General features: G+C 40.3%; 4 protein-coding genes and 2 non-coding genes across 12 annotated transcripts in view; 4 read left to right on the top strand and 2 right to left on the bottom strand.

Annotated features, from left to right (window-relative positions):
* Positions 1-272: 272 nt before the first annotated feature.
* On the top strand, positions 273-2,441 carry lectin-22C. Its single transcript, XM_044394823.1, has 2 exons — positions 273-587; positions 1,974-2,441. Exons 1-2 carry the CDS (start codon positions 273-275, stop codon positions 2,439-2,441), a joined length of 783 nt encoding a protein of 260 aa, XP_044250758.1.
* Positions 2,442-3,031: 590 nt separating this feature from the next.
* LOC108066016 (uncharacterized) lies at positions 3,032-6,701 on the top strand. Its single transcript, XM_017154340.3, has 2 exons — positions 3,032-3,086; positions 3,650-6,701. Exons 1-2 carry the CDS (start codon positions 3,032-3,034, stop codon positions 6,571-6,573), a joined length of 2,979 nt encoding a protein of 992 aa, XP_017009829.2. The 3' UTR covers positions 6,574-6,701.
* Positions 6,702-7,631: 930 nt separating this feature from the next.
* TRNAG-GCC (transfer RNA glycine (anticodon GCC)) lies at positions 7,632-7,702 on the bottom strand. The gene has a single exon. It is a non-coding gene; the product is annotated as a tRNA-Gly (tRNA).
* A 1,173-nt stretch (positions 7,703-8,875) lies between these two features.
* On the top strand, positions 8,876-8,946 carry TRNAG-GCC (transfer RNA glycine (anticodon GCC)). Its single transcript has one exon. It is a non-coding gene; the product is annotated as a tRNA-Gly (tRNA).
* Positions 8,947-9,075: 129 nt separating this feature from the next.
* LOC108065998 (apoptosis-resistant E3 ubiquitin protein ligase 1) overlaps positions 9,076-23,593 on the bottom strand; it is a 25,206-nt gene continuing 10,688 nt past the window's right edge. For 2 of the 5 annotated variants that reach the window (XM_017154305.3, XM_017154310.3), the window contains exons 2-9: positions 13,666-14,108; positions 13,093-13,605; positions 12,246-12,444; positions 12,053-12,189; positions 11,275-12,000; positions 10,451-10,777; positions 10,127-10,389; positions 9,076-10,044 (exon numbers count right to left, since the gene is read on the bottom strand). In XM_017154305.3, coding sequence (XP_017009794.2) covers positions 9,942-10,044; positions 10,127-10,389; positions 10,451-10,777; positions 11,275-12,000; positions 12,053-12,189; positions 12,246-12,444; positions 13,093-13,605; positions 13,666-14,108 — 2,711 coding nt within the window. In that variant the 3' untranslated portion in view covers positions 9,076-9,941. Of the gene's footprint in view, positions 10,045-10,126; positions 10,390-10,450; positions 10,778-11,274; positions 12,001-12,052; positions 12,190-12,245; positions 12,445-13,092; positions 13,606-13,665; positions 14,109-17,095; positions 17,307-23,593 lie in introns of those variants that run through there. The other 3 variants (XM_017154304.3, XM_070211520.1, XM_017154308.3) reach the window with 3 other exon arrangements.
* The window catches only part of LOC108065918 (neprilysin-1-like), a 20,439-nt gene continuing 14,227 nt past the window's right edge, over positions 17,382-23,593 (top strand). For all 3 annotated transcript variants that reach the window (XM_070211522.1, XM_017154180.3, XM_070211526.1), the window contains exon 1: positions 17,382-17,622. The gene's annotated coding sequence lies outside the window, so the exon portion shown is untranslated. The remainder of the gene's footprint in view (positions 17,623-23,593) is intronic.

The following is a 23,593-nucleotide window of genomic DNA, read 5'->3' as shown; positions in this document are numbered from 1 at the left end:
CTTCAACAAATTGGAACATTTAAAATTGGTACCTATTTACCTTTCTCCATATGATGTGTACAATAAAATGCAATAAATTGAGCGTTCTTATTTAAATTAAATTAAGGTTCTTTCAGCATTGAAAAAAGCGGGGCGCTATCAATATTCATTACTCAAGTGTTTTGTGTGTTGAATTTATTTGGGTTCTTTTTAAAAAATAAATAAGAGTATTGGGTATAAAAACCCTGAGTTAGTACTTTTCGAGCATTTGAGTTCAGCGGTAATAAATTGAAATGAAATTCGGGATTGCGCTGCTTTGTGGGCTTTTAGCTCTACATTCCTGTGAAGTTCTGGCGGATACGGAAACCGCTTGCCTTCTAAAAGATCCACCCATCCAATGCGGGGGATTCTGCCTGAGTGTTTTGACGCCGGTCTTGAATCACTTGACCATCGCCCAGGATCACAGAAATCCCAGTGATCTTAACAAATCTAATGAGGTCCTTGTAAGGCAGTACACCATGGAAACTCAACTGGCTGCCATGCAAGAAAAGCAAGCCTCCTTTGAGAACTCACTAGATAACACTAGTTTACAAAATAATATTCTTGGTGTGCTCCCCAGCATTTGATGGCAAATTCTGTTAGTGCTGGACCCCTAGATCACGAAAATAGCACTACATTTTTTTTCGATGGCACAGTTTTTTTTTAAAGATTTTTTAAAGTTCGAAATGTTAAATTTCTGACTTTTTTTGAATTTCTTCTTATATCTCGGCAAATATCCACTCGGTTGGGCCAGTTTTAGTTTTATTTTAAAGTCAATAGATCAGAGCTTAACTTTGCCATACAGATCAATACGATTGGATGAGTAATGGCAGCGCAGGAGCTTGACAAAGATGAAAAATGTGTTTTTTGGTATTCTGTAAGTCGGCTGTATATATCGTAAAAACTCGAAATAAATCCGTTGAAAAATCATAATGGGTACAAACTAAAAGTTTACATCCTACCGAATAAAACAAGCCGGATATGGCCCAAATCCATGGAAAACTGGATTTATGGTGGATTTTTAAAGTACGGATTTTTCCACTTTTTTCGGTTGACAGAGTCCAAATTTAAGATTTATCATAGGCGGCGACATGTAAACAAAAATGAGTGGTGACGGCAGCCGGGTCAAAAAATATCTAAATTTAAAAGCTAGAAAATTATAAAATAAATTTAATTTCTGAAAATTCCTTTAAAAATATAAAATTGCTTGCGTTATGACTGTGAGTATTTTTAACTAAGTACTATCCATTTGGATAGTTCATTCTTATGAAAAAAGTAACCTTAATTAAAAAATTAAATTCACTTATATAATTTTCTAGCTTTTAAATATCTGATTTAGCTATTTAGTGACCCGGCTGCCAACAACAATTATTTTTGCTTACATGTCGCCGCCTATGATAAATCTTAAATTTGGACTCTGTCAACCGAAAAAAGTGGAAAAATCCGAACTTTAAAAATCCACCATAAATCCAGTTTTCCATGGATTTGGGCCATATCCGGCTTGTTTTATTCGGTAGGATGTAAACTTTTAGTTTGCACCCATTATGATTTTTCAACGGATTTATTTCGAGTTTTTACGATATATACAGCCGACTTACAGAATACCAAAAAACACATTTTTCATCTTTGTCAAGCGTCTGCGCTGCCATTACTCATCCAATCGTATTGATCTGTATGGCAAAGTTAAGCTCTGATCTATTGACTTTAAAATAAAACTAAAACTGGCCCAACCGAGTGGATATCTGCCGAGATATAAGAAGAAATTCGAAAAAAGTCAGAAATTTAACATTTCAAACTTTAAAAAATCTTTAAAAAAAAACTGTGCCATCGAAAAAAAATTTAGTGCTATTTTCGTGATCTAGGGGTCCAAATCTAACAGAATTTGCCATCAATTGCTGGGGAGCATTTCGGCTGTAAACTAGTGTAATCAACAAAAGGATTTGGATATCAAACAGCAGAACTTTACTGAAAGACAGGATTATTTGGAAAGCCAATTGTCGGCGCTACAAGAAGCTTTCTTCAGAGTGGAAACTAAAATAAAATATCTGGGATTCGAGCAAATCGGTTCGAAATACTTTTATATCGAGAAAGTAACTGAGCGGAACTGGTCCTCTGCCTCGAAATCCTGTCGCAATATGGGAGGACACCTGGCGGATATTAAGGATCAAGAGGAACTAAATGCCATTCAGGCGAATCTCAAGAAGGACACTCACTACTGGCTGGGAATCAACGACCTGAGCAAAGAGGGAGAATTTTTGTCCATGCCCTCCGGCAAAGAAGCTCCTTTCTTGAAATGGGCCTCTGGACGACCCACTCAACTGAACACTTCCAACTGTGTGTTTCTATATAATGGGGAAATGTATGATTATCCCTGCAACTACAGCTTCCGGTTTATTTGTCAGACAGAGGAGGAAAATGAGTAAAAATGAGAAGTATATAAACTTTAAATATTTTTAAAGAAATTCCCTATTAAATTTCTTTTTTAAATGTACATATCTCCACAACAAATAAAATATATCTTACCTAATGCTGTAACACTTGTGCTTTTTCAATTCAATTCTTCAGTCCCTCATTAGCTTATCTCTATTGCTCGCTTTGGGGTTACTAAATATACCGGTCCGACATTATATTGCGTTTTTAATCAAACAAACTACGCAGAAAAAGTGAAATTTCCTTGATTCTCCGATCTTTCCAGTAGCCCGAAAACTATTTGTTTAAACAATTATTAGCAGTCGTTTTAAATGCGAGCACTGAGAGAGCGAAGAGTCGAAGAAAATTCGACATGTACTTTGTTGTTTGCTCGCTTTCGGACTTTTTCACACATCGTCCGAGTTTCAGAGAACTCCGACTCGACGACTACGACTCAAAGTGAAAATGATCAAAATTTAATGTGCCGTCCGCTCTGGATCCGCAGTCATTCGTGTCGGAGCATTCGTGTCGAACGGAGCTGATCGGAATTTCGTATTAAGGATTTTAGACCACGGCCGAAAGGATTACGCAAAAAGGATACGCGATGAGGCAGCTGCTTGTTTTCGCGCTAATCAGCGGATTGTTTTACTTTTCCGAAGGTAAACTCCGCCAGAAAGTGAAGTGTTCTGAATTAGATTATGAACTCTGGTTTTCTTAATTTTTTTGGGAATTTATCTCAAGAAGTTAACGGCTTTTCTAAATATTTATTTAAAACTTAACAAAACATTTATGTGATTTTAAATTCGATTTATTTACAAATTAATATTTGAGACAGTAAAACTTAATAATGAATTCCGAAAAATTACCAACAAAGGTTTTTTTAAACCGAATAACTTTTCCGTAAAATTAAAATTAAATTCCCATAAATTAAATTTGAAAATGTATCCGTAAAACTTGACTTAGATAAAATAAAATTGGGAAGTAAAATAATTCCATAAAATAAAGAAATTAATTAGATTTGAAAATGTATCCCTAAAACTGATTTAAATTTGGAACTTATCTTATAACAATGAAATAAAGATAGCAAATAAAGAAAGCCCAAACTGTTCAACTAAACTATATAAAATTCAGTTAAATTCCCTGTGCTTTCCACCATGTTAATGTGTAAACTTCTTCTCTTTCCGTACTTTATTTTCCCCCCTTTTTTCTGGACTGACTGAAGGCAAACCGTGCCCCGAAAAGACACGCCCCCACAAAACCCGCTGCGACGCCTTCTACAAGTGCCGGGAACTCGAATCCAATTCGCATGTTTGGATTCCGGTGAAATGCAACGAGGGCCTGGTATACGAGTCCAGTTTGGGCAGTTGCGTGCTGCCTGGTGAGGATTGGGAGTGCATCACGCCCAGTGAGATGACGAGCTCCACTCAGTCGCCGGCGAAACCGGATGCGGACATCCTGATAGTCAACGACATGGATGAGGCGGGTCTGCTGCTGAGTGAATCCAGCCACAAGGACGATGGCACCGTGGAAATCGTACTGGACTCCACGCTGAGTAGTGAAGAGGATGAGGAGACGGGCAAGAGCAAGCCGAATTCGGAGGAGGATGTCTCCGCCAGTCACAATTTCGATTCCAGCGGAGATGGCGAGCTGGTGGAGCTGGAATCCCCTGCCTCTTTAAAACCAGAGAATCGCGAGGAGGTGGAGACATCCTCCTCCACCAGCAACATGGAGCACCGAACAGAGGTGGAGAAACTGAAGACCGAACTGAAGCAGGTGGCTGGGATCAGTGAGTTGGCCAAACCGGGCTCACCCATCGATCCCAATCTCACGGCCCATTTGCAAAGATTATCCCAGCTGATCGATGGACTGCAGCAGACCTACCAGAAGACGGATAAACCGCAGGCGGAGATGCGTCCGGATCAGTTGAATGCCTTCTTGGCTCACTTTGATATCAAGAATCGTTACGAGATGATGAATCCCATGGATCAGGGTAAGACTACTCCTAGTAGCACCACCACTAGCACCACCGAGGCACCCAGAACCACGCCAAAGCTACCGGAACCCCATGTGAATAAGACCCGCCTGCAGGAGCACTTGAGTCACCATCGACTGGAACCGGAAACCAAACTGATGCTGAGCAATGCACTGCCCTATTCTGCACATGGAACCAGTGGTCAGGGTTATGCCAACTCGCAGATAGTCGTCAATCGTCCCGAGGGATCTGTGATGTTTGCCCTTCCACCCAATTATGGAATGAGCCAGGAGCAGAGTGCCTTCTCCAGCCAACATCATTCTCTCCAGAGTCACGAGTACAGCGATCATGAACCGAAAATATCAGAGGATACCTTGAAAACGGTTCTAGAACTATCCAAGCAAATGATAGCCGCTCAAAATATGCCCAAAGTTCTGCCCCAACCGGGATTTAATGCTGGCTATTATCAGCCGATTTTACAGCCGGTATTCGTTAGCCCCCAAGGTAATCCCTTCCAGCAATATTATGGCATGCCACCTCCATTGAATCCCCATTATAATTACAACAATAAGAAGCACTCTTCTGGGGGAAGTTCCTCCAACAATGGTTACAACAAACCCAGCACCACCATCATACACAACAATGTGATACCTGTACATTTATCCAGCACAAGTTCGGGTGAGAAGGAGGTTTTGGATACATATGGTCATAGTCTGGGGGTATATCCCAGTATGGATAAGCATGTGACGGGTGAAATGGAGTATATGACTACAGCAAGACCCATTTCGATCACAACTTCAGCTACTACCTATGGATCCCAGTCCCCATTTGCCAGTGATTATACCTTAACTACTCCACGACCCTTTGAACATCAACCCTCGGCAGCCACAGTGGCCACCTACTATACACCCAGTCCTCATTTGGGAGAACACAATGCCAATAGGGTTTACCAAGCCACCGAATCATATCAATCGATGAATATGCCGCGACCCATGGACATGTTTCCGGGACAAATCGATGCGGATAGGGTGAGCATACGGCCCAATTCGCAGAAAATCGAAAGCATGGAGATGATGGACGAAGATCTGATTAAGGCCAACTATCAGAGTGGGAATGGAAATGGTAATGGCAACCAGAATGGGAACACTCTTCCTCACGTACTGACCTACAGCAGCGACATGAGCCAGCAATTAGCACCTGGCAATGGCTATCTGGAGCAGAGTTATAACCACCAGCAGCAGCAGAATCATCATCATCCATATATGCCCAGGCCCAGGCCCACGATGAGCAGCAGTATCTACAGCGATTCGGATGGCAATATGGAGATGAGCAGCATGTTTACCAGTAATCCTAGTCTAAACCCCTTTAAGGCCAGCACCAATGCGCCATCTAACGGACAGTTGGTGAACTTCAATGGGAATTTCATCAGTCTAGATGTCTTTCAGAAATCTATACTACCACTAATGACCAAATCGCAGTCGGCACTCAATGAACTGGGCAATGTGGAGGTCATCACTTGCCAGGCGGGCGTCAGGCAACCGAATCAAACGGATTGCACCCGCTACTTCGTTTGCAGCAAAAAGGATGGGAAGGTCCTTTCCTACTCCTGTCCACCCTATACGGGTTTCAATAAGCAGACCAGGATCTGCGATGCCCCCACCTATGCGCAGTGTGGCAATGTGATGCCTGCTTTTAGTGGTTATACAATAGACACCAACAGGAGACTCCAGATGGAGGCCATCAAGATGCTGAGTGAGGCAAAGAGGAGGCAAGAGGCTGCTTTAAAAGCACAGAGCATAGCGAATCTCCTGCAGCATTATGGAGGCAATCAGCAGGGATCACCTGGCATCTCGGCGAACATAGAAAGCGATCCCTTGGACTCGTATGTGGTTAACCTGCCGGAAGTTAGCCTGGCCACCACCACAACCAGCAGACCCACCATCATCCAGGCTGGCAATAATTTGGTGGGCAGCTCCTCATCGCCCGCCAAGAAGAGGAAATACTACTGCAAGGAGGGCGACAAGATACCCGATCAGACCTCCATTTCCAGCTACTTTGTGTGCTACAAGAACGCGCAGGGCCAGATGAAGGGCCACAAGATGAGCTGCTCCAAGAGCCTGCTCTTCTGCCCCAAGACCCTCATGTGCACCCTCGCCTCCAAATGTACGGACTAATCTTTTAAGCCAGCCGAAATTGTTGAGAATTTTTCCACATTTGCCACCTTAAGTTACTAGTTTCTAGCCGCTAAGTTATTTATTCTAGTTTTAGTTGACGACCGCAACGAGACCTATTAAACTTTTCGAAAAACCCAAAAAAACTCTGTATTTCTTTTCTTTGGGAAAGTTTCTCGGCTTGTTCTAGACCAAATAAGACCTTGCCCTTCCGGTTTCTGGGGCTTCGGCTGGAAAAACTGACCTTCTTGAATGGCCCTACAAACGTGATATATGCCAGGCGGTCACCAAAAGTCAGGAGCGGAGTGGGGTCTATGGGGGTTTATTGGAAAAAATAAAATAAGGAATAAAAAATGTACAATTTCCCTTACTTATCTTTATGTAATATCTCTGTTAATCGCGAACAAGTTTAAAACACTTCTTATAATGTCTTTTTTAGTACACCCACTCACGGGAAAAACCTGTTAGGAAAGTGTCATAAACAGCAACACTTGAATAATATAATATTTATTATATATATAAGCAATGTGGAGTGTTATAAAATAACCAACAAAGTTCCCACACTAAATTAATTAAAATCACGTAAATGTTCTTTACCCTTTGATTCGATTCCGTCCCTGTTTTTGGTCACTGACCAAGGTAGCTTAAAAGATTTTCACTTTTTTAATGTCTCCATGAAGCTTTTACTTGTTTATGTTTTTAGTGCGCTGCCCAAATGGTCATTATTACATGAAACATGAAACAGTTGACATTTACGCTCGTGCAGTCAAGATCTAGTTTAATTATAAGCTCACAAGTGTGGCATAAAAAATTAGTGCAAATGTACTGGGCAAATATTTTATTGTTAACCTGTTAACACTGTTTTGGTAGTACGTCAAATTTGCAAATATTAATGAATAAATAAGAGTTAGCGAACTTTATGAAAGTAAATTAAACATTGACTTTAATTCATTACGTGTTTATATTTCTTCTTTAAAGCGTAGTTATTTTAAGGTATTCAGAAAAACAGTAAAGAAATATAAAATGCAAAAAAATTTGTCGTCGACAAAAAAAAAGTAATTTGCATCGGCCGGGAATCGAACCCGGGCCGCCCGCGTGGCAGGCGAGCATTCTACCACTGAACCACCGATGCTTGTATGAGGGGTGTCCAAACGTCAATATATACTTACGTGACTGAACCAACTTCACTTATATGTGCTGTATCTAAAAATAGCTCTTATCTTAAGACGACTGACATCCCCTAACTTTTTTATTTAAAATATACAATTTCCCAATAGAACTAAAAATATATGGTAACAATAAATATGGAAAACATTTTATTTCTATTTCCTAATTTATGATTTTATTAATTTTATAATGAAAAATGCTTGGAATATTTTTAATTGTGATCTTATTAAAGAAAATATTTATAAATTGGAAAACTGAAAGATTTCAAAAATGGTTATCTTTTTGTAAATTAGGGTTAACCCCACCAAAAAAACACTTGTAAGTTTAACCTTCGGGTCGGAGATTTTTCTTTTCGGGCTTTCTTCTGATTCTTGCATTTCACTTTCATCTGAGCCTCCCGAAAGCTATTACCCAACAGCCCACGAAGATGCTGCTTCTGACCCTGCCCGGAGAGATTTGGCTTTTGGCGCGCGTGCCCCTCTAGAAAGTGACAGTTTCGGTGCACACTTCTAGGTAAAGTCCACTTTCTCCTTCGACGGCACTCGGCCCTTCCGTGCTATCCATACTCTAATTAGTTGCTAATTATTGTTTAAATGCCGACGCACACACATTTGGGCACACTTGACTGGATGAGCACGCGTTTTGACGGCTAGAAATTATTGATTGGCCCCCCAGTAATTTGTCACTCACGCTCCTCCCAACTCTCACTGGGCCACACATTGTATAAATCTAGTCATGAAAGACCCCAAACCGAAGTACAGTTCACAGAAGTTACGCTTTTCCATCGGCACTTTTCTATGGTTGAGTCGGGGACTTGCGTAACCCTCCCTGAGTTCATTGGCTTTCCTCGAAGTCGAGTTTCTGCAGGTGACCTCCAGGGACCTTGGAAAGAAAGTTGTACGACTCTTACGACACTGGTTTCTGGAGTGTTAATAAAATTAGATAAATTATATAAGTGCATGTATCATAAATTACTTTAAAAACTTAGGGCAAAGAGAATATAACTAGTGATTATATTCTCATTGATTAGGGGAAGTCAATTGTCTTTAGATAAGAGCTATTTTTAGATACAGCACATATGCGTGAAGTTGGTTCAGTCACGGTAGTATATATTGACGTTTGGACGCCTTTCGCACAAGCATCGGTGGTTCAGTGGTAGAATGCTCGCCTGCCACGCGGGCGGCCCGGGTTCGATTCCCGGCCGATGCAAATTATTTTTTTCTTTTTTAAACTTTATTGATTTCTATATTTCTACTGTTCGCTAACTCTTATTCATAGAAATTACTTTAAACCGTACTCCCACCCCTAATTTATTAAAAATAAAACCAGTCACAAAACTTCCGTTCTAAACAGTAGATTTTTATTGTTTTTTAACCATTTGAACCAACCTTCCGCCACACCGATTGATATATAAGCTTTTTAGAGTTCTCTCAACAACTACAATTCCATTACATTTACTAAATTTTAATTTGTATGACATCTTTGATTTTTGCTTTGCGATTCAACAACATTTAAAAACTACGATTCAACATTTGCTTCCACATATTGCTTTTAAGGAGAGCACAGCGAGGGAGAAGGATTTGGGATTGTATTCGAGTTGGGCCACAATTTGGCAATATATATTTGGTTTTTGGTTTTTCATTAGAAGAAATGCATATGAACATTGCTGTCTGTGAATGTTTTGACAATATATAACGTTTACAATTAGTTTTAAGTACAGTATGCTACAAACTCTTGGGTTTTCCTCCTGGGGTTCCTTACACAGCGCAACTAACAATTAATTAGAGTAGATTTTCTTTTGGTTTTAATGACTACTTATTTTGCTTTACCCATAAAGGTAGTTTAAAAGTTTCCCATTACGCTTAGGTTGCATTAGTCTATAATACAATTATCACATTCCTTTTGATGATGATATATACTCGGTTTTAATTTGCATCTTGACTCGATTTAAAACTACACTCGCTACGCCGGCTAATCCGAGATAATTATTGCTTAAGGGATCAATCTCCCGCAGGGGGATAATAATATTTCTGGCCAGGGACTGAATTTAATTGCGATTTATCACTAGGCAGGCTTACGGACTAGGTCACTTAGTTGCTAGCGAGACATTTAAAGCGCACAAAAAGGAACACAGTAGCGTAGCAGACGAAAATCGAGGGGCTTTCCCCCCTCTATATCCTCTATAAGTTTGCAACCATCATCATCTAGACCATGCCGAATCCCTCGCTGCCCTCGCTGATGGCCAAAAGCAGCGACTTTTCGAACTGCTCGTAGCTCTCGTAGTCCGGCAGGCACAGCTGGTTGAAGCTGTAATCGAAAAAGTTTCGTTTTTAGCGAGCGGAAAGATTAAAAACAAATAAATTCCGGATGGGCGAAAGTTTTAACCAACCAGGTGTGCGCAGTGGGCAGATTGCCGAAGGTCGGGGCCGCCGTTATCTGGAACTGCGGATTCAGCTCCTGGAATCCCCCGGGCGGCAGCTGGGAGCAGCCCGTGGTGAACTGCAGCAGCCGGGCCATCTCCGTCTGGCTGAAGTTGCTCACTCCGGCCCAAAACCAGGCCAAAACACGCCGAAACTCAGCCGAATTGCCATTGGCGATGTGGTGCGACTTGAAGTCACTGATGGAATACTCCCCAGTCCCGCACATCAGCAGCTTTAGAAATAAAAATAATTATTTACAGGTGTGTTTACTTATTTCTACTTTCAAAACCCACCTCCAGTTCGTTCTCATCAAAGATACTCAGTAGATTATCCGGTATAATGGAGTTCAGACCCTTCAGGAAACTATCCACCTCGTCCTTGACACTGTTGCACAGACGCTGCTGGGCCAAGGAGTCCAGGTACTGGTTCTTGGTGGCATTGGTCACTCTAGTCTTGGCCCCGTTGGGAATCAGTTCGATGGTCTTGCTCAGCTGGCCACTGCTGCAATCGTACATCTCCTCCACGAAGTACAGCTCCAGGGTGTCCGTGGCATCCAGATCGGTGTCCAGGATGTACTTGATCTTGGACAGATACAAGTCGGGGTCATCTTGCTCAAAGTACTGTAAAATATAGAATATATGATAGCAATAAATATCTTACTTTACAATATTTGTTAAAAAAAATACTACACTCGGTATTTGAAAACCGTATATTTATAACTTTTAAGCAATGATAAAATATTAAGTTCAAATGTTTGAAATTCAGACTTTGAGTCATCAATTTTACATTAAATTAATGTCATTACTTCATTCGGTATTTTAAAACAGTATTTTTATAACTTTTATGCAATGATAAAATATGAAGTTGATATGTTTGAATCATCAATTTGACATTTAATTAATGTCATTACTACATTCGGTATTTTAAACCCGTACTTTTACATTTTTTATGCAAAAAATCAAGTTGATATGTTTGAATCATCAATTTTTATGCAATGATAAAATATCAAGTTGATATGTTTAAATCATCAATTTGACATTAAATTAATGTCATTAATCATATCGGCTTTTTATTGATGTGAAATAAGGTAGAAATTTGTTTTCCGTGTACAACTTACCTTATAGTGCACTCTAAGGCCAATCAGTTGGGCCAAGAAGGAGCGACTGAATCTGGCCCTGACCAACTGGCGATAGCTTCCGCCCAGAGCGCTCTCGAACAGGCACTTGCCCACCATCTTGCCGGCGAACTCGAAGTGCTTCAGCTTCAGATGCGCCGGTCGCGTGGGATTCGGATGGACCAGCGCCTGGTGCTTGTCGTGGAAGGTGCAGAAGAGCCCGCCGCGGGCATCGAAGAGGGCGCTGCAGACCAGCTCGAACCACTCCCGCCTCAGGCCGCCCCAGTCGATGCCCTGCTCGCCCTGGAAGGTGACCTCGAAGTTGCCGCACCAGTCGGACACCGAGAATCCCTTGGCCGCCTTCATGCTGCTCTCCAGGATCTTCTCGCGCTGCACCTTCAGGGCCATCTTCTCGTGATAGTAGCTGGCGTGGAATTTTCGAACCTCGTGGTAGAAAAAGTCCTGCTTATCCTTGAACGTCTCCGAACCGCCGATGTTCTTCAGCAGGAAGTGTGTGAAGGTGGCCGCTATGATATTCCGATCCTTGGAGGCCAACTCGATCTTGGGCTGAGCCCCATCGTCGATGATGAAGACGGGGCCGTGCAGCTGGGAGACCAACTGCGGCAGAAAGTGGAACTTGGTCGAGGGACACAGCCGGAAGGTGGCAATCCGCTTGGGTATAAACTTCAGGATCATCTCCTTAATGGTCACCTGAAAGATCAGCGAGTTCTGAGCCCTCACATTTCACCCGATATCAGCGTAATCTTGAGTTCCCACTCACCTGTTTGGGTCCCACATAGCAGAGCACTTTCCTCGGCTTGTTCTTGGACACGCCGAAAATGCTCAGTAGCTTGGCCTCATAGCAGATGTTGTGCTTCCGGGAGGCTATGTTCTTGTGCACCAAGGTGGTGTCGCTGCCTGAAAGGGGTCATATATTAGTATACGATTTTTAAAGATTTTTAAACCCCACTTACTGCTTAGCACTATGATGTCAAAGTCGCCATTGGGCAGCTGCTGATCCCGGTAGCTGATGACGGCCCTTAGGCAAGTGGGCTCTGGGAAGAGGGCGGTCACCGAGACCCGGGAGTTAACCCTGTCGTAGGCAAAGACAATCGCGTGCTGCAGCTTCTCCACCGGAATACCGTGCAGGTCGTATATGGCCACTTGGTAGCCCTATAAAAACACGATATAGTAAGATATATTAACTATTAAACTCGGATCTTAACACTTTAAAAAATAATTTGTTAATAAGTTAAAATTTTTCGTTGATTTTAATTTATTTCATTATTATAAAAAATGGAACTTGATAAGCAGATCTAATTTTAAATGTTCCAAACTATCTTTAAAAATAGGTTATCATTTTCTATTGATTTTCTGGTACAATCTTAACACTTTTAAATCATTTAAACTAATTTTAAAATTGGTTTAAAAATGTATTATAATTTCAATTGATTTTCTGATAAAATTTAAAAACTTTTAAATAGTTTAAAATGTTTATATTATTTTCTGTTACATTTTTAATACTTTTAAATAATTTAAACTAATTTTAAAAATTCTTTTAAAATGTATTATAATTTTCAATCAAGTTTCTGATACAATTTAAACACTTTAAAATAGTTCAAAATGCTTGAATTGATTTTCTGACACATTTCCAACACTTTTAAATTATTTAAACTAATTTTAAAAATTCTTCAAAAATGTATTATAGTTTTCAATAAATTTTCTGATACAGTTTAAACACTTTTAAATAGTTCAACATGCTTTTAAAAATGCTTAAAAAATAAATAAAAATTATTAAGTGATTTTCTTTTATTTCCCCACCTGCAGAGCCTCATCCGATTGGTTTTGATCGAACAGGCATGCGTTTCCAAACTCATCCCTGGGCTCGATGTGCATCAGAGTGGGTGCTCCGGCACAGCAGATGACCGTGCTGGCTGGCCGGATGAACCGCGATCGCCGGGCATCGATGGCGCCGGGCAGAAAGGATCGCAGGAAGGGCGAACCGGCAATGTGACTGGCGCCAATCAGCACGGATATCTTGTACTGGCCCGCCGTTCGAACTGTGAACTTAACCTTGGCGATATTGGCGTTATTGGGATCGGTGGAGGAGCCCAGCTCGCTGATGGTGACCACCTTGCGCGTGCCCTCGGTGACCTCGACGAAGAACTGGTCCGTATCACAGATGGGATAGGGCTGTCCGTTGCGCTGGAAGAAGCGGACCACGAAGCACATGGTGCCGCCGACGCTGGCGGGATCCTTCCAGTCCCACTGAACCTTGCAGTTGGCGGGCAGCAGATACTTCCCAGTGACGTACTGCAGAAGGGAGTGACGGGCCTGGAAATAAAGCTTAATAATTATAAATTCTGGGATATAATTTCTATTAGAAATCCCCACCTCTGGGGCCAGCGAGGGCTGCGTCATGGCAGCCAGGGTGACGAGGCCGGCGACTGAGACGGATACGACCAGCATGCCGCCCCATGTCCAGGCGTCCTGGTGCTGGCTGCTCTTGACCACCGTCGACCAGAGCTGCGCCTTCAGGGCGTCCAACTGGGCCTTCGACGTGGGCAGGTTCTGTCGCGCCCCCGACCACAGCTGCCAGTCCTTGCCGAGGATCTTGCTGGCCCGCGAATCCTCCAGCCAGTAGACGTCCTCCAGCGAGGCAACCTCCACGGCCAGCAGTCGTTGGTAGTGGTGCTGCAGCCGGTGATCCCTCAGCCACTCGCGCAGGATCAGCTTCTGCTGCAGATGCAGGGCGGCCCGCTGAAGACGCTGCTCGTCCAAAGGCGGCAGCTCCGGCAGACGCTCCGGATCGCCGCAGCTCGACAAGGAGGAGATTCCTAATAAGATAGTAAGATATTTGGTGATTAATAAAATAATAAAATATTTAGATGAATTATTAAAAATGCTTTAAGTTTTTATTTATCTAGAAAATCTTTTTTAATGTCCTAAAACTCCATTAAATTTGATTCTCATTCTTTTGTTTTTTCGAATAAAATTATTTTTAACTTTTTAATATTCCTAGTTTTTAATTATAATGCTTAAAATATATTTATTATTATTTATTTTACCTTCATAGATGAATTTTCACTAGTGCCACTGTTAGTTAAATCGCATCCAATTAATTGGCTAAAATATGTTTACTTTTACAATTTTAAGCAGCAATAAAAAAATGTAAATAGGAGACAACTTTTTTGGTAATTGAGTTTAATGGTTAAAGTTTCGTAAACTTTGCCGTCATGTCAACTCTTCGCCAATGTCATCATCAACGTCGAGGCCCCTTCCGTCCGTCAGAATAACTCGGAGCTCAACGACTTCCGATGGTGTCCAAAATTACAAGCCAACTAATTTGGCCAGGCGACTACGTCAATGCCGCAATTCCCTCCTTTTTTTCCTGCCCCCAAACAAACTTCCAATCAATTACATTTCAATTTTTTATGACTTAACCCAATGCCAAACCGAAAATAGCCAGAGAAAACGACATTTAATGCGTTGTTTGTCGCTTATCGCTCACCGAAATCGAAAACAAGGGGTTCCCCACTGCTTAACCCCTAGTTTGGGATTCCTTGAAAGCTTAACCCTGTAGTTGTTCCCCTCCATCCGAACTCGGCGAACCACTTTCATTTGCCATTATTGTACTTCAGTTGGTGTTGTAACTTTGACTTTTCACCATGTAAAAAGTTAAGTGGGTGACAAAGACAAAGAACGAAAAACTCCAAGGGGGTCTTGAATAAAGAGCGAACGAGAAGCGCAGTGGTTGAATTTAATATGCTAAGTAACTTCCAAGAAGAAATAAAATAAGTGCAACTGTCCCGGAGCAATGAGAAATTATAGTTAAAATATTCATGAAGAAATTGTAAGCAATTTTCTGCGAAAAATTGTCTAGTAAGTCATTTTCTAGTTTGTGCTTTTCGAGGAAAAAATATTTTTATATGAGAAAAGTTTCCAGAGTGTACATCACAATAGTCTGAATAAAGAAAAATAATTTATATATTTTTATCAGGATAGTTTACAAATTGTAAATCAAAATTTTTATTTATGCATATTTATTTATTGTTAAATAGTAGGAAATCAAAACGATAAGAAACATAAATTTATTAGCATTTCAGACAGGAAATGAGCTTGAACACATATAATAAATACATTTTTATGACTTTTTCAATAAATAAAATAAATAATATTAATAACACTAATATATTAAACCGGAAGATAAGAAACACATTATTTAAGGCCATTAATCATTTATTACAAAAAAAAGTAAGTGCCATTTCGTGAGAAAATAAACACACATAAATAAGAGTACATTTTGTGGTAATTCCAAAAGAAAGCTATGCCGAAAAACGGTAATGAATTTATGGCAAAAATGGGCGAACCTCTGTCGCTGGTAAGCCGAAATTAACCCCTGGAAAAGTCAGACATCCCGGCTAGTTAGCCCCAGTGAAATGCACTTAAACCCGGCTCCCACAACGCACCGCAAAATCCAGCTAAGCCAGAGGCGAAAGCCCAACTTAGTTTTGACCAGGGACAGCAGGAAAAAAAACTAGAGACCATGCTAAACCGCAAAACGAGTAACGTGCAAACGAAACCCAGACCAATTGTGGTTTTCAGGGGGTGGCAAACCCCCTTTTAAGCCCCCTTGGAAAAAAACCCATAGAAATAATAGAATATTCGTGGAGGAGGTCGATGGTAGGCCAAAGTTTGCGTGCCTGACATTCGAAAACGAATTCATTTCGTTACCAATTTCTTTCGTATATTTCAAACCCCTCAGAATTCCTAACTTGTTCATATTTCGCGCGAAACGAACAACTTCCGTTTGATTTGGCCAAGGCGATAGGAATACGTATATTTGGATGGCAGAAAAATGCCTGAAAAGTCCAAAGTGCCAACAATGAGAAGTTACTTTCCACAGAACTCAGTTTGCCCTTTTCCTCGTCTGCCTTTTAATCCCTGGTTATTTGTATAATTAAAGTATTTCCACTGCATATTTAATGGGCGCGCTGCACCAAACGACCTTTGGCAGCCGATGGCTGAACAGGAATTACTAATCGTTTTTAATTAAGGACCAACGAGAGGGTGAAAAGCTGGAAAAGTCACAAAAGTGGCGAGCTGACAAACAAAGCCGAGGAGGAAGGCCGCTAAATGAAAATGCCTTCTGAAGGTTAAAGCGCGACGTGCAAGGATGATGATGATAATATAGATGATGGGCATGGGAACGGGCATGGTGATGATGATGATGATAAATGTCAAGTGAAAGCTTCGAGGGGCGAAAAGCAGCAATGACTGATGAGGCCGACTTTTGACAGTTGAAGCTGAAACGATGGGGAAAGCGAAGGGAAGGCAGGTAAATAAATGCCCTAAGTGAGTGAATCCCAGAGAAACCCCACTGAAGGGACAAAATAGAGACGAAGATAATTCTCTTATCAAAAGTTACTTAATGACTTCCAAATAAAAGTAATTAAAAGAGCTTGGAAAAGGATCTAATTCTATAAATGACAAAAATTCAATTTACTAAGCCTGGATTTAAGCTTCAAATGGAATATTCACACTCGTTATATTCTTGGTAAGCCCAGGCAGTTATTGAATTATAAATAAGTCTATTTCTTTACCAAATCAATTACTTATAACATACGGACAACTGGGCGTATGCTTGATGTTTTCATGCCATCTTGCCTGCCTGATAGTTATCAATAGTTAATCTAGTTTATGGGGTGGAATAATTTCATTTGTAGCGTGTACACAAAATGACAGCAAAAAGAGTGACAAACTATTTTTGGCCACACTTTTGTTTAGATATAGAACTTTTGGGAAAATCAAATAGTATTCTTACCCTTTGCTTCACCGAAACACAACTTTACTTCGACAGTGGGAAAGCTCTTGCCCTTCGTTGACCTCATCACCCCTCCAACCTTGATGTTACTAACGATCATGGATATATCATAGTTGTCGGAAGAAAACCCCTTATAACTGACATAGCTACGGATCAGGACTAAATCCGGTCTGAGAGCGGCATCTTCGGGTGTGCATTGCATCTGACCCATATGTTTAGGGGAAAATTTCCTTTTCCGACGGCTAATTTTGACAAACAACTCTAAAGAGACCTGCTGAATTTCGAATGCCGCCTGTATTAATGGGGATTACCCCGCTCTCCAGGCCCCTTTGTTCGCTCATTAGCACAAGGATGGCAGGATGGCAAAGGCAAAGCCTCGCCAAAGTGCTGGGCAAATGTTTGCAGAACGAGCCAACTTGGCTCCAACCTATTAGCCAAGAGTAGCTTAAGGCCAGGAAATTTAATGTCCCCAGCTAAGAGTACAGTGCTAAATGGATAAAGCGATTTTTAAGTAAAGTAAGGAGTAGGTAAGTAAGAAATATAATTGAATAATAAACCATTTATGGATAAAATTTATAAAAAAATCTACATAAAATCTAGAAGATTAATTGCAATAAATTGCAAAACCTATAGAATTCATTTAACTGCTTTAACTTATCAAGATTCTTAAAGTACCTCCTTGAAATAAATACTTTTTAAGTTCACCTCTAGTGTTGCACAAGGAATGTAATGTTTTTTCTTTCTTCTTAAAATTGATTTTACCATTTCGAAACGTGCTGTTATTGCACAATGGCAGCTTTTCCAGGGGGATGCATGGAATGATTTCGCTGTTTATTGTTTGCTTTTGACTGTCTGCCCTCGCTTTTCCTCCGCTTTTCCTCCGCCTTTTCCCCCATTTTCCCTCTTTTTGTGCTTTTGCTCCATTGTTATCCCTGCATTGTTGTGCTCTTTGCTTTATCCTTTTTTTTTATCGATTGTTCTCTGACGATGGAGGCTGCAGAAATTACAATTTGAATGACATTCGATCGCAGAAGGGTGGAAGGGGGTGTGAAGGGGGGTAGAGGGGGCGATTAAGGTTGCCACAACAAAAGCCGCAATATTTTCCTTAACCCCCTTGCTCCTTTTGTGTTTGTTTACCAAAGTGAAAAATGATAAAATTGCCAGCTTCATCTTCCACCGAGGACATCCTGTGTGTGTTCCCGTGTCTCCCCATCGTCCCTTTTTATTCATATTTCTTTCAGAGTGCACTTTTAGAAATATAACCCATAAAATATATTCCTTAAATTTTAAATGAATGGTATTAAATTCCTTCAAATACAATAAATACAAATTGGGAATTCTAATTAGTAAAACGAAATTTTTTAGCAGAAAATTTATTCATAGATAGAAATTTAATTTTAAAATAAATTCGAATTTACAAAGCACTGAATTTGTTGGTGAATATTGAAAAATATTTTTGATAGAATCTTAAATATTCACTTTGGAAAAATATTTGATTCACGAAGGGATGTTATGTTATGTTAAAATGAAGTAGTACCTTGCAGTACCTTGACAAATTTTCAACAAATAAAATGTTTTTCAGAATGCAGCTTAAAGTTTTGCTGGTGAAATATTCCAGCAGCAATCGGGGCAACTGGGCGAGTGAACAATGTCCGCTGGCTGCACTCGACAGCTGCAACAAATTCATCCACAAATATTTCATCTGCTTACAATAATTTATGTTGCCTGTCTGCAGCAGACAACCCAACAAGGAAACAAGTGGCAGTAGCGAAAGATGTGGGTGCGAGGAATATTTGCATATTTAATTTAAAATAAAGCGCACTCTCTGCTTTGCAGCAAGAACATATACACATATATATATATATAAATATATATGTATAATGTATAAGTGTAGGGAAACTCATACGAATGCAGGAGCACTCACCCTGGGCTTGCCACACTTGCCTCAAGTGGCGGCATAAATTCAAATGCCACTTTGGCAACAGTCTCGGCAAATTACGTATACGCAGTGTAGGCACACAAACGAAAGCAGGCATCCCTCTCACTCTCTCTCTGTTTTTCTCTGTCTCGCTGTTTTTCTCCGTGCTGGCTCCCAAGTGTCCTTACGGCAAGCTGTGCTCACCTCTTCCCCCCTTTATGGTCTCCCTCGTCGCAGGATTCCCACATCCTTTCAACTCATATCCCCGCTGCCTGCCTTCAATATAAATTTCGCAATTTAGGCAGAATCTGTAGCCAAAATACTTATATATGCGACTCAATTGCAGATGAATGTGGAAATATGATGTGTTTACATAATATTTACCCATTTCTTGAGTAATTGAAATTCAGATAAGTTTATAATTACCATAAATTAGGCTTTGTATGTTTTACTCTAACACTTGATTTGAATTTTGAAACCATTAAGCACTTAAAATATGCCCCTAAACTAAAATCTCAAGTTAAAATAAAAGCCCAAAATTAAGCCTTTAGGAAAAGTCCAAACACCTACGGTAAACCCCAAAAAATCTGTCTCAAATCTGGCTTGTATCTCTAAATGGGGATACCCAACTTTCTCTGGCCAGAGAACAATTTCATTTATTTGGAAAAACATTTCGGCAAACACACACACTCGGAAATTTGCAGAGCCTTGGCCTCCGGGGGAAAGGCGGCAATGGAGACAGCAAGTCAGGATAAAAGGATAAAAGGACAGGCCCAGAGAAAGTGACAGGGGCGCAGACAGCGGAAGTGCAGGAAAAGAAGCCATCATCACATAGTTCCCCTGCCCCCAGGTGCAGTTTACCTAAGCCTGGACAGACAAAATGAGCGTTGCAATAAAATTTTTAAACACTCACACTTGGGGCAGGCATTTGGAAAAAAGCGAACAGCTGAGGAGGGGAAAAGTGTTGCCTTGGCAATTGCCTGCAAATGATGCCACAGCTGAGAATCTCAGACAGAGGATGACTGCCTCGTTGGCAGGCGACAAGAAAAAAGTGGGCAGAAAAAGGCAAGGAAAAGCTTTGAAAGCGGGGGGAAAAACTATTAAGTAATGGGGAGAAAATGAAAACACCGTGGAAATATTTTTAGTTTATAGTTTAAATATTTTAAATTATAGAATTTCCTAAGAACCAAAGTCATTACGATGTTTTATTAATTAGGATGGAAATTTTACAATTAAGTAGAATGTTTTGAAAAATATATTTAATGGTTTCCATAAGGTTTTGGTACTCTGAATAACTTAAAGGTTTATAATTTCTATCGAAACCATCTTAGTTGTAATAATTTCCTTGTTCACCTATTTAAGATTTTTTTTCTAATGCATTTTAAAAGGCGAAAGGATAAAAGCTAGACAGGTGGTCTCATCTTGCACCTCTGACTTGAAGCTTCTTTTGGCCATCGTGAAACCAACCGCAGCTGTTGCACCTGTCTACATAGCTCACCTTTGTCTCCTAACCCTTTTCCCCCTTTTTGTTCGCCTCCTTCCCTTTTTTTGGCAAGGATGCTTTACATTTTTGTGGCAAGGATGCAAACTTGTATCCTTTGCATGCGGGCAGCCCGCACAAGCCGCATGGCACAACTTTGATGGCAAACAGATGTTTGCCACTCACTTGCATATGGGGGGTATATCCATCCCCATCCCCATCTACGCCCCCTCTAACCACACCCCCTTCTTTTCCACCATCCCCTCATCAAGGCGGTGTGACATTAAATGTCGCTTAATTTGAGTGCCTCTTGGCAGCAGCAGCTGTTGCCGATGGGATCCCGAATGGGGCAAGGATGTTGGCAACATTCGGCACTGCGGGTTCTTTGGCTGCATTAGAAAACCACAAATGCAGAGGAAAAAAGGAAAAATCATCAGCCAGGAGCATTATTCACACCCAGAAATGCGAGAGGGAAGTGAGAAATAAATTCTTGAAATTCTCCAGACATGAATTGCGGTTGCATTTTTGCAATTTATCGATTTACAATTAAGTGAGAGAACTGCAATCGAAAGCAGAGGGGATTTTTGGGGTAGGAATGTTATGTTCAATGGTAATTAAATTTCATTTTGTTAAAATAAATTGGAATGCTGAAAATTCACAATAATTGCTTGGCTATAAATATTCTATAATAATAGAGCGAGGAAAATAAATGGAATTTTCTTAGTTTAACAAGTGAACATAGTTTTTAGTTGTTTAATTAATGGAATTCGAATATATTGTTAAGCAACCTCCTATCTCAGTTTTTGTATACTTTAAAGAGCCCCGACTTTAATATGGAAAATCACAATTGTGTGACATAATTTCAGGCAAGCGTCGACAAAATGCATATTCAAATGCTATTTCGATTGGTGAATTAAAAGTCATTGCTGTGCAGGCTATCAACGGAAATTTATGCCATACAAATGCATTTGCACAATGGTTATGCAAATAACTGCAGGCGAATGCCCGCCAAAAAACCCTTAACCTACTTCCGGTTCGGGATGGCATAAATTCCATTATTTATTCATTAATTTAAGGCTCAACCAGGCCTGAACTTAATCAAAATTTGCTGGCTGCCGCACATACCATAATCGTAGTTTCCATAGTTTCGTTATTTGATTTCTCGTCTGTTTCGGGCAATTTAATTAAGCACTCCGCCTTTTTGTTCCTAGCTGGCAGGCGGAAAACTGCATTTTCCCCTCGACCTTATACGTGAAAATCCACAAAAAGCAATTTGCAACTTTAATGCACACCCACACACACTCGCGGGGCGGGGAATCCCACCGACACGCCCACTGAAAAGCAGTGAAAAATACACTGACATGAGCCTGCAACTTTTACCTCTGATTCTCGACTTTTTTTCGGATTATTTTTTGCTTTGGCTGCATCTAACTGGGTAAAGAGAAGCCAAATTGGGTTAAAACCATAATGCCAAAGTATTAATGTTGCACTTAGTGGACGAAGGGGCTTTCCGGGGGGTGAAACCGCAAACATGAATTGGTTTAGGTAACCGTTACCTGTATATATATATAGGTGTACAGGTATATGTATGTGTGGCAAACGTGGCAGAAAACATTTGCCAACTGCCATCAGCACAGACTGCATAGATTGCAATGGAAAGCTTTTCTCTGGGGCCCGGGCAATTAATGGCCCGAAAGGCAAAACAGAGAAAGGGTAGAAATAGGCAGTTCCAACTGCTTATATTAGGCAGATAAAATACCCTATACCTACAAAAACTTGAGCTTTTTAGAGCATAAAATTATAATAATGTATTTTGGTTAAAAATATATTTTGGTTTAAATAATAAGGACATTGTAAATAGTTTTAATGCGCGGATCAACGTGGGTAAAAATTTAAAGGGATTGTGGTATTCAAAAAGTATGCAACAAAATATTTGTATTGAAATCACACCCACTAAACACAAATCCTGGATAAGCCACTGATGGTGTTAAAATTGTATAATTCAGTTAATTTAATAACTGATTTTTCAACATTTTTAAATTTGCCTTGTGTTTGTTTCTAGCAATATTTATATAACCCTCCAGTAATAACTGACTAGAAACTAAGCCAGGCTATACTTTATTCATGAATTCCCGTGGGGTGTAAAAGGTTTTCCTCTGTGGAAAGCAAACACCTGCTCACAATTGTTAGGCTCTGCACGAGGGTATGGAAATTCGGAAAACGCAGGTTGAACATGGAATATTTGCTTGCCTAGGCTCGCACACATGCATACATTAGCAGGATACCACCCCTTCCCTTTCGCACTCCCGCTACCTTCCATTGGGGTCTCTCTCTCTTTCGCGCACTGGCAACATGAAAATTCGCATAAACAAATTTACACGAACGAAGCTGCAACACTTTGGCATTTGCCAATTGGAGTTTCGAGTTCGCATTTGTATTCATGTGCGTTTGTGTGAGTGTCACTGCAGGTGTGTGTATCTGTGTGGGCAATCGTTGAAGGTCCTGCGTTGAAATGGTTTATGCGGAAAAAAAATTAACTTATTGCACATATTTCACTTGAAAAGTTTTAAAGGCGAACGGAATTTGTGGGAATAAATCAGAGTGGTTCATGTAATAAATTCACTGCGGAATAAAAACAATAAGCACAGAATAGGTTTATGAAAATAAAATAAAATTTATCGCTTATATAATTAAATTTATTTATTTATGCTCAAAAATATTATTTCTATTACAAATACTCAGCAATAAAATAGAATTAAACAACAAAAATCACCATTGAATAAATACTACCCTAATTGATATGAAATTGATATGAGTTTGTGCATTATTTAAAAAAAATTTCTTTAAACTAGTCGTATCAGTTAAAATCACATAAAATCTGAAAGCTGGGAATACACCACAGCGAAGTAAAAATGATTTTTCAGCTTTTGAACCCGCAATGACACTTATTGACATCGCTTAATTGCCCGAAAAGGAAACATTGGAAGTGCATTAATGCAATCATTCCTTTTCAGTCGATGAAATGGAATTAAAAAACGCCAATTAATCCTATCAGTTGTCAGCCATCAGAATTTGAGTGGACAATCAGGCTGAAAGCTGT

The sequence above is a fragment of the Drosophila takahashii genome, chromosome 2L (genome assembly GCF_030179915.1).
Source record: "Drosophila takahashii strain IR98-3 E-12201 chromosome 2L, DtakHiC1v2, whole genome shotgun sequence".
NCBI classification, from domain to species: domain Eukaryota; kingdom Metazoa; phylum Arthropoda; class Insecta; order Diptera; family Drosophilidae; genus Drosophila; species Drosophila takahashii.
The sequence above is the reverse complement of the archived record's forward strand: the minus strand, read 5'-3'. Positions and strand labels throughout refer to the sequence as shown.

What these genes read in the sequence shown, in the direction of transcription:
- lectin-22C (XM_044394823.1), top strand. Translation starts at nt 273, where the DNA reads ATGAAATTCGGGATTGCGCTGCTTTGTGGGCTTTTAGCTCTACATTCC. An exon ending in TACAAAATAATATTCTTGGT is followed by an intron (nt 588 to 1,973) that starts GTGCTCCCCAGC and finishes GATATCAAACAG; the next exon opens with CAGAACTTTACTGAAAGACA.
- LOC108066016 (XM_017154340.3), top strand. Translation starts at nt 3,032, where the DNA reads ATGAGGCAGCTGCTTGTTTTCGCGCTAATCAGCGGATTGTTTTACTTT. An exon ending in ATTGTTTTACTTTTCCGAAG is followed by an intron (nt 3,087 to 3,649) that starts GTAAACTCCGCC and finishes GACTGACTGAAG; the next exon opens with GCAAACCGTGCCCCGAAAAG.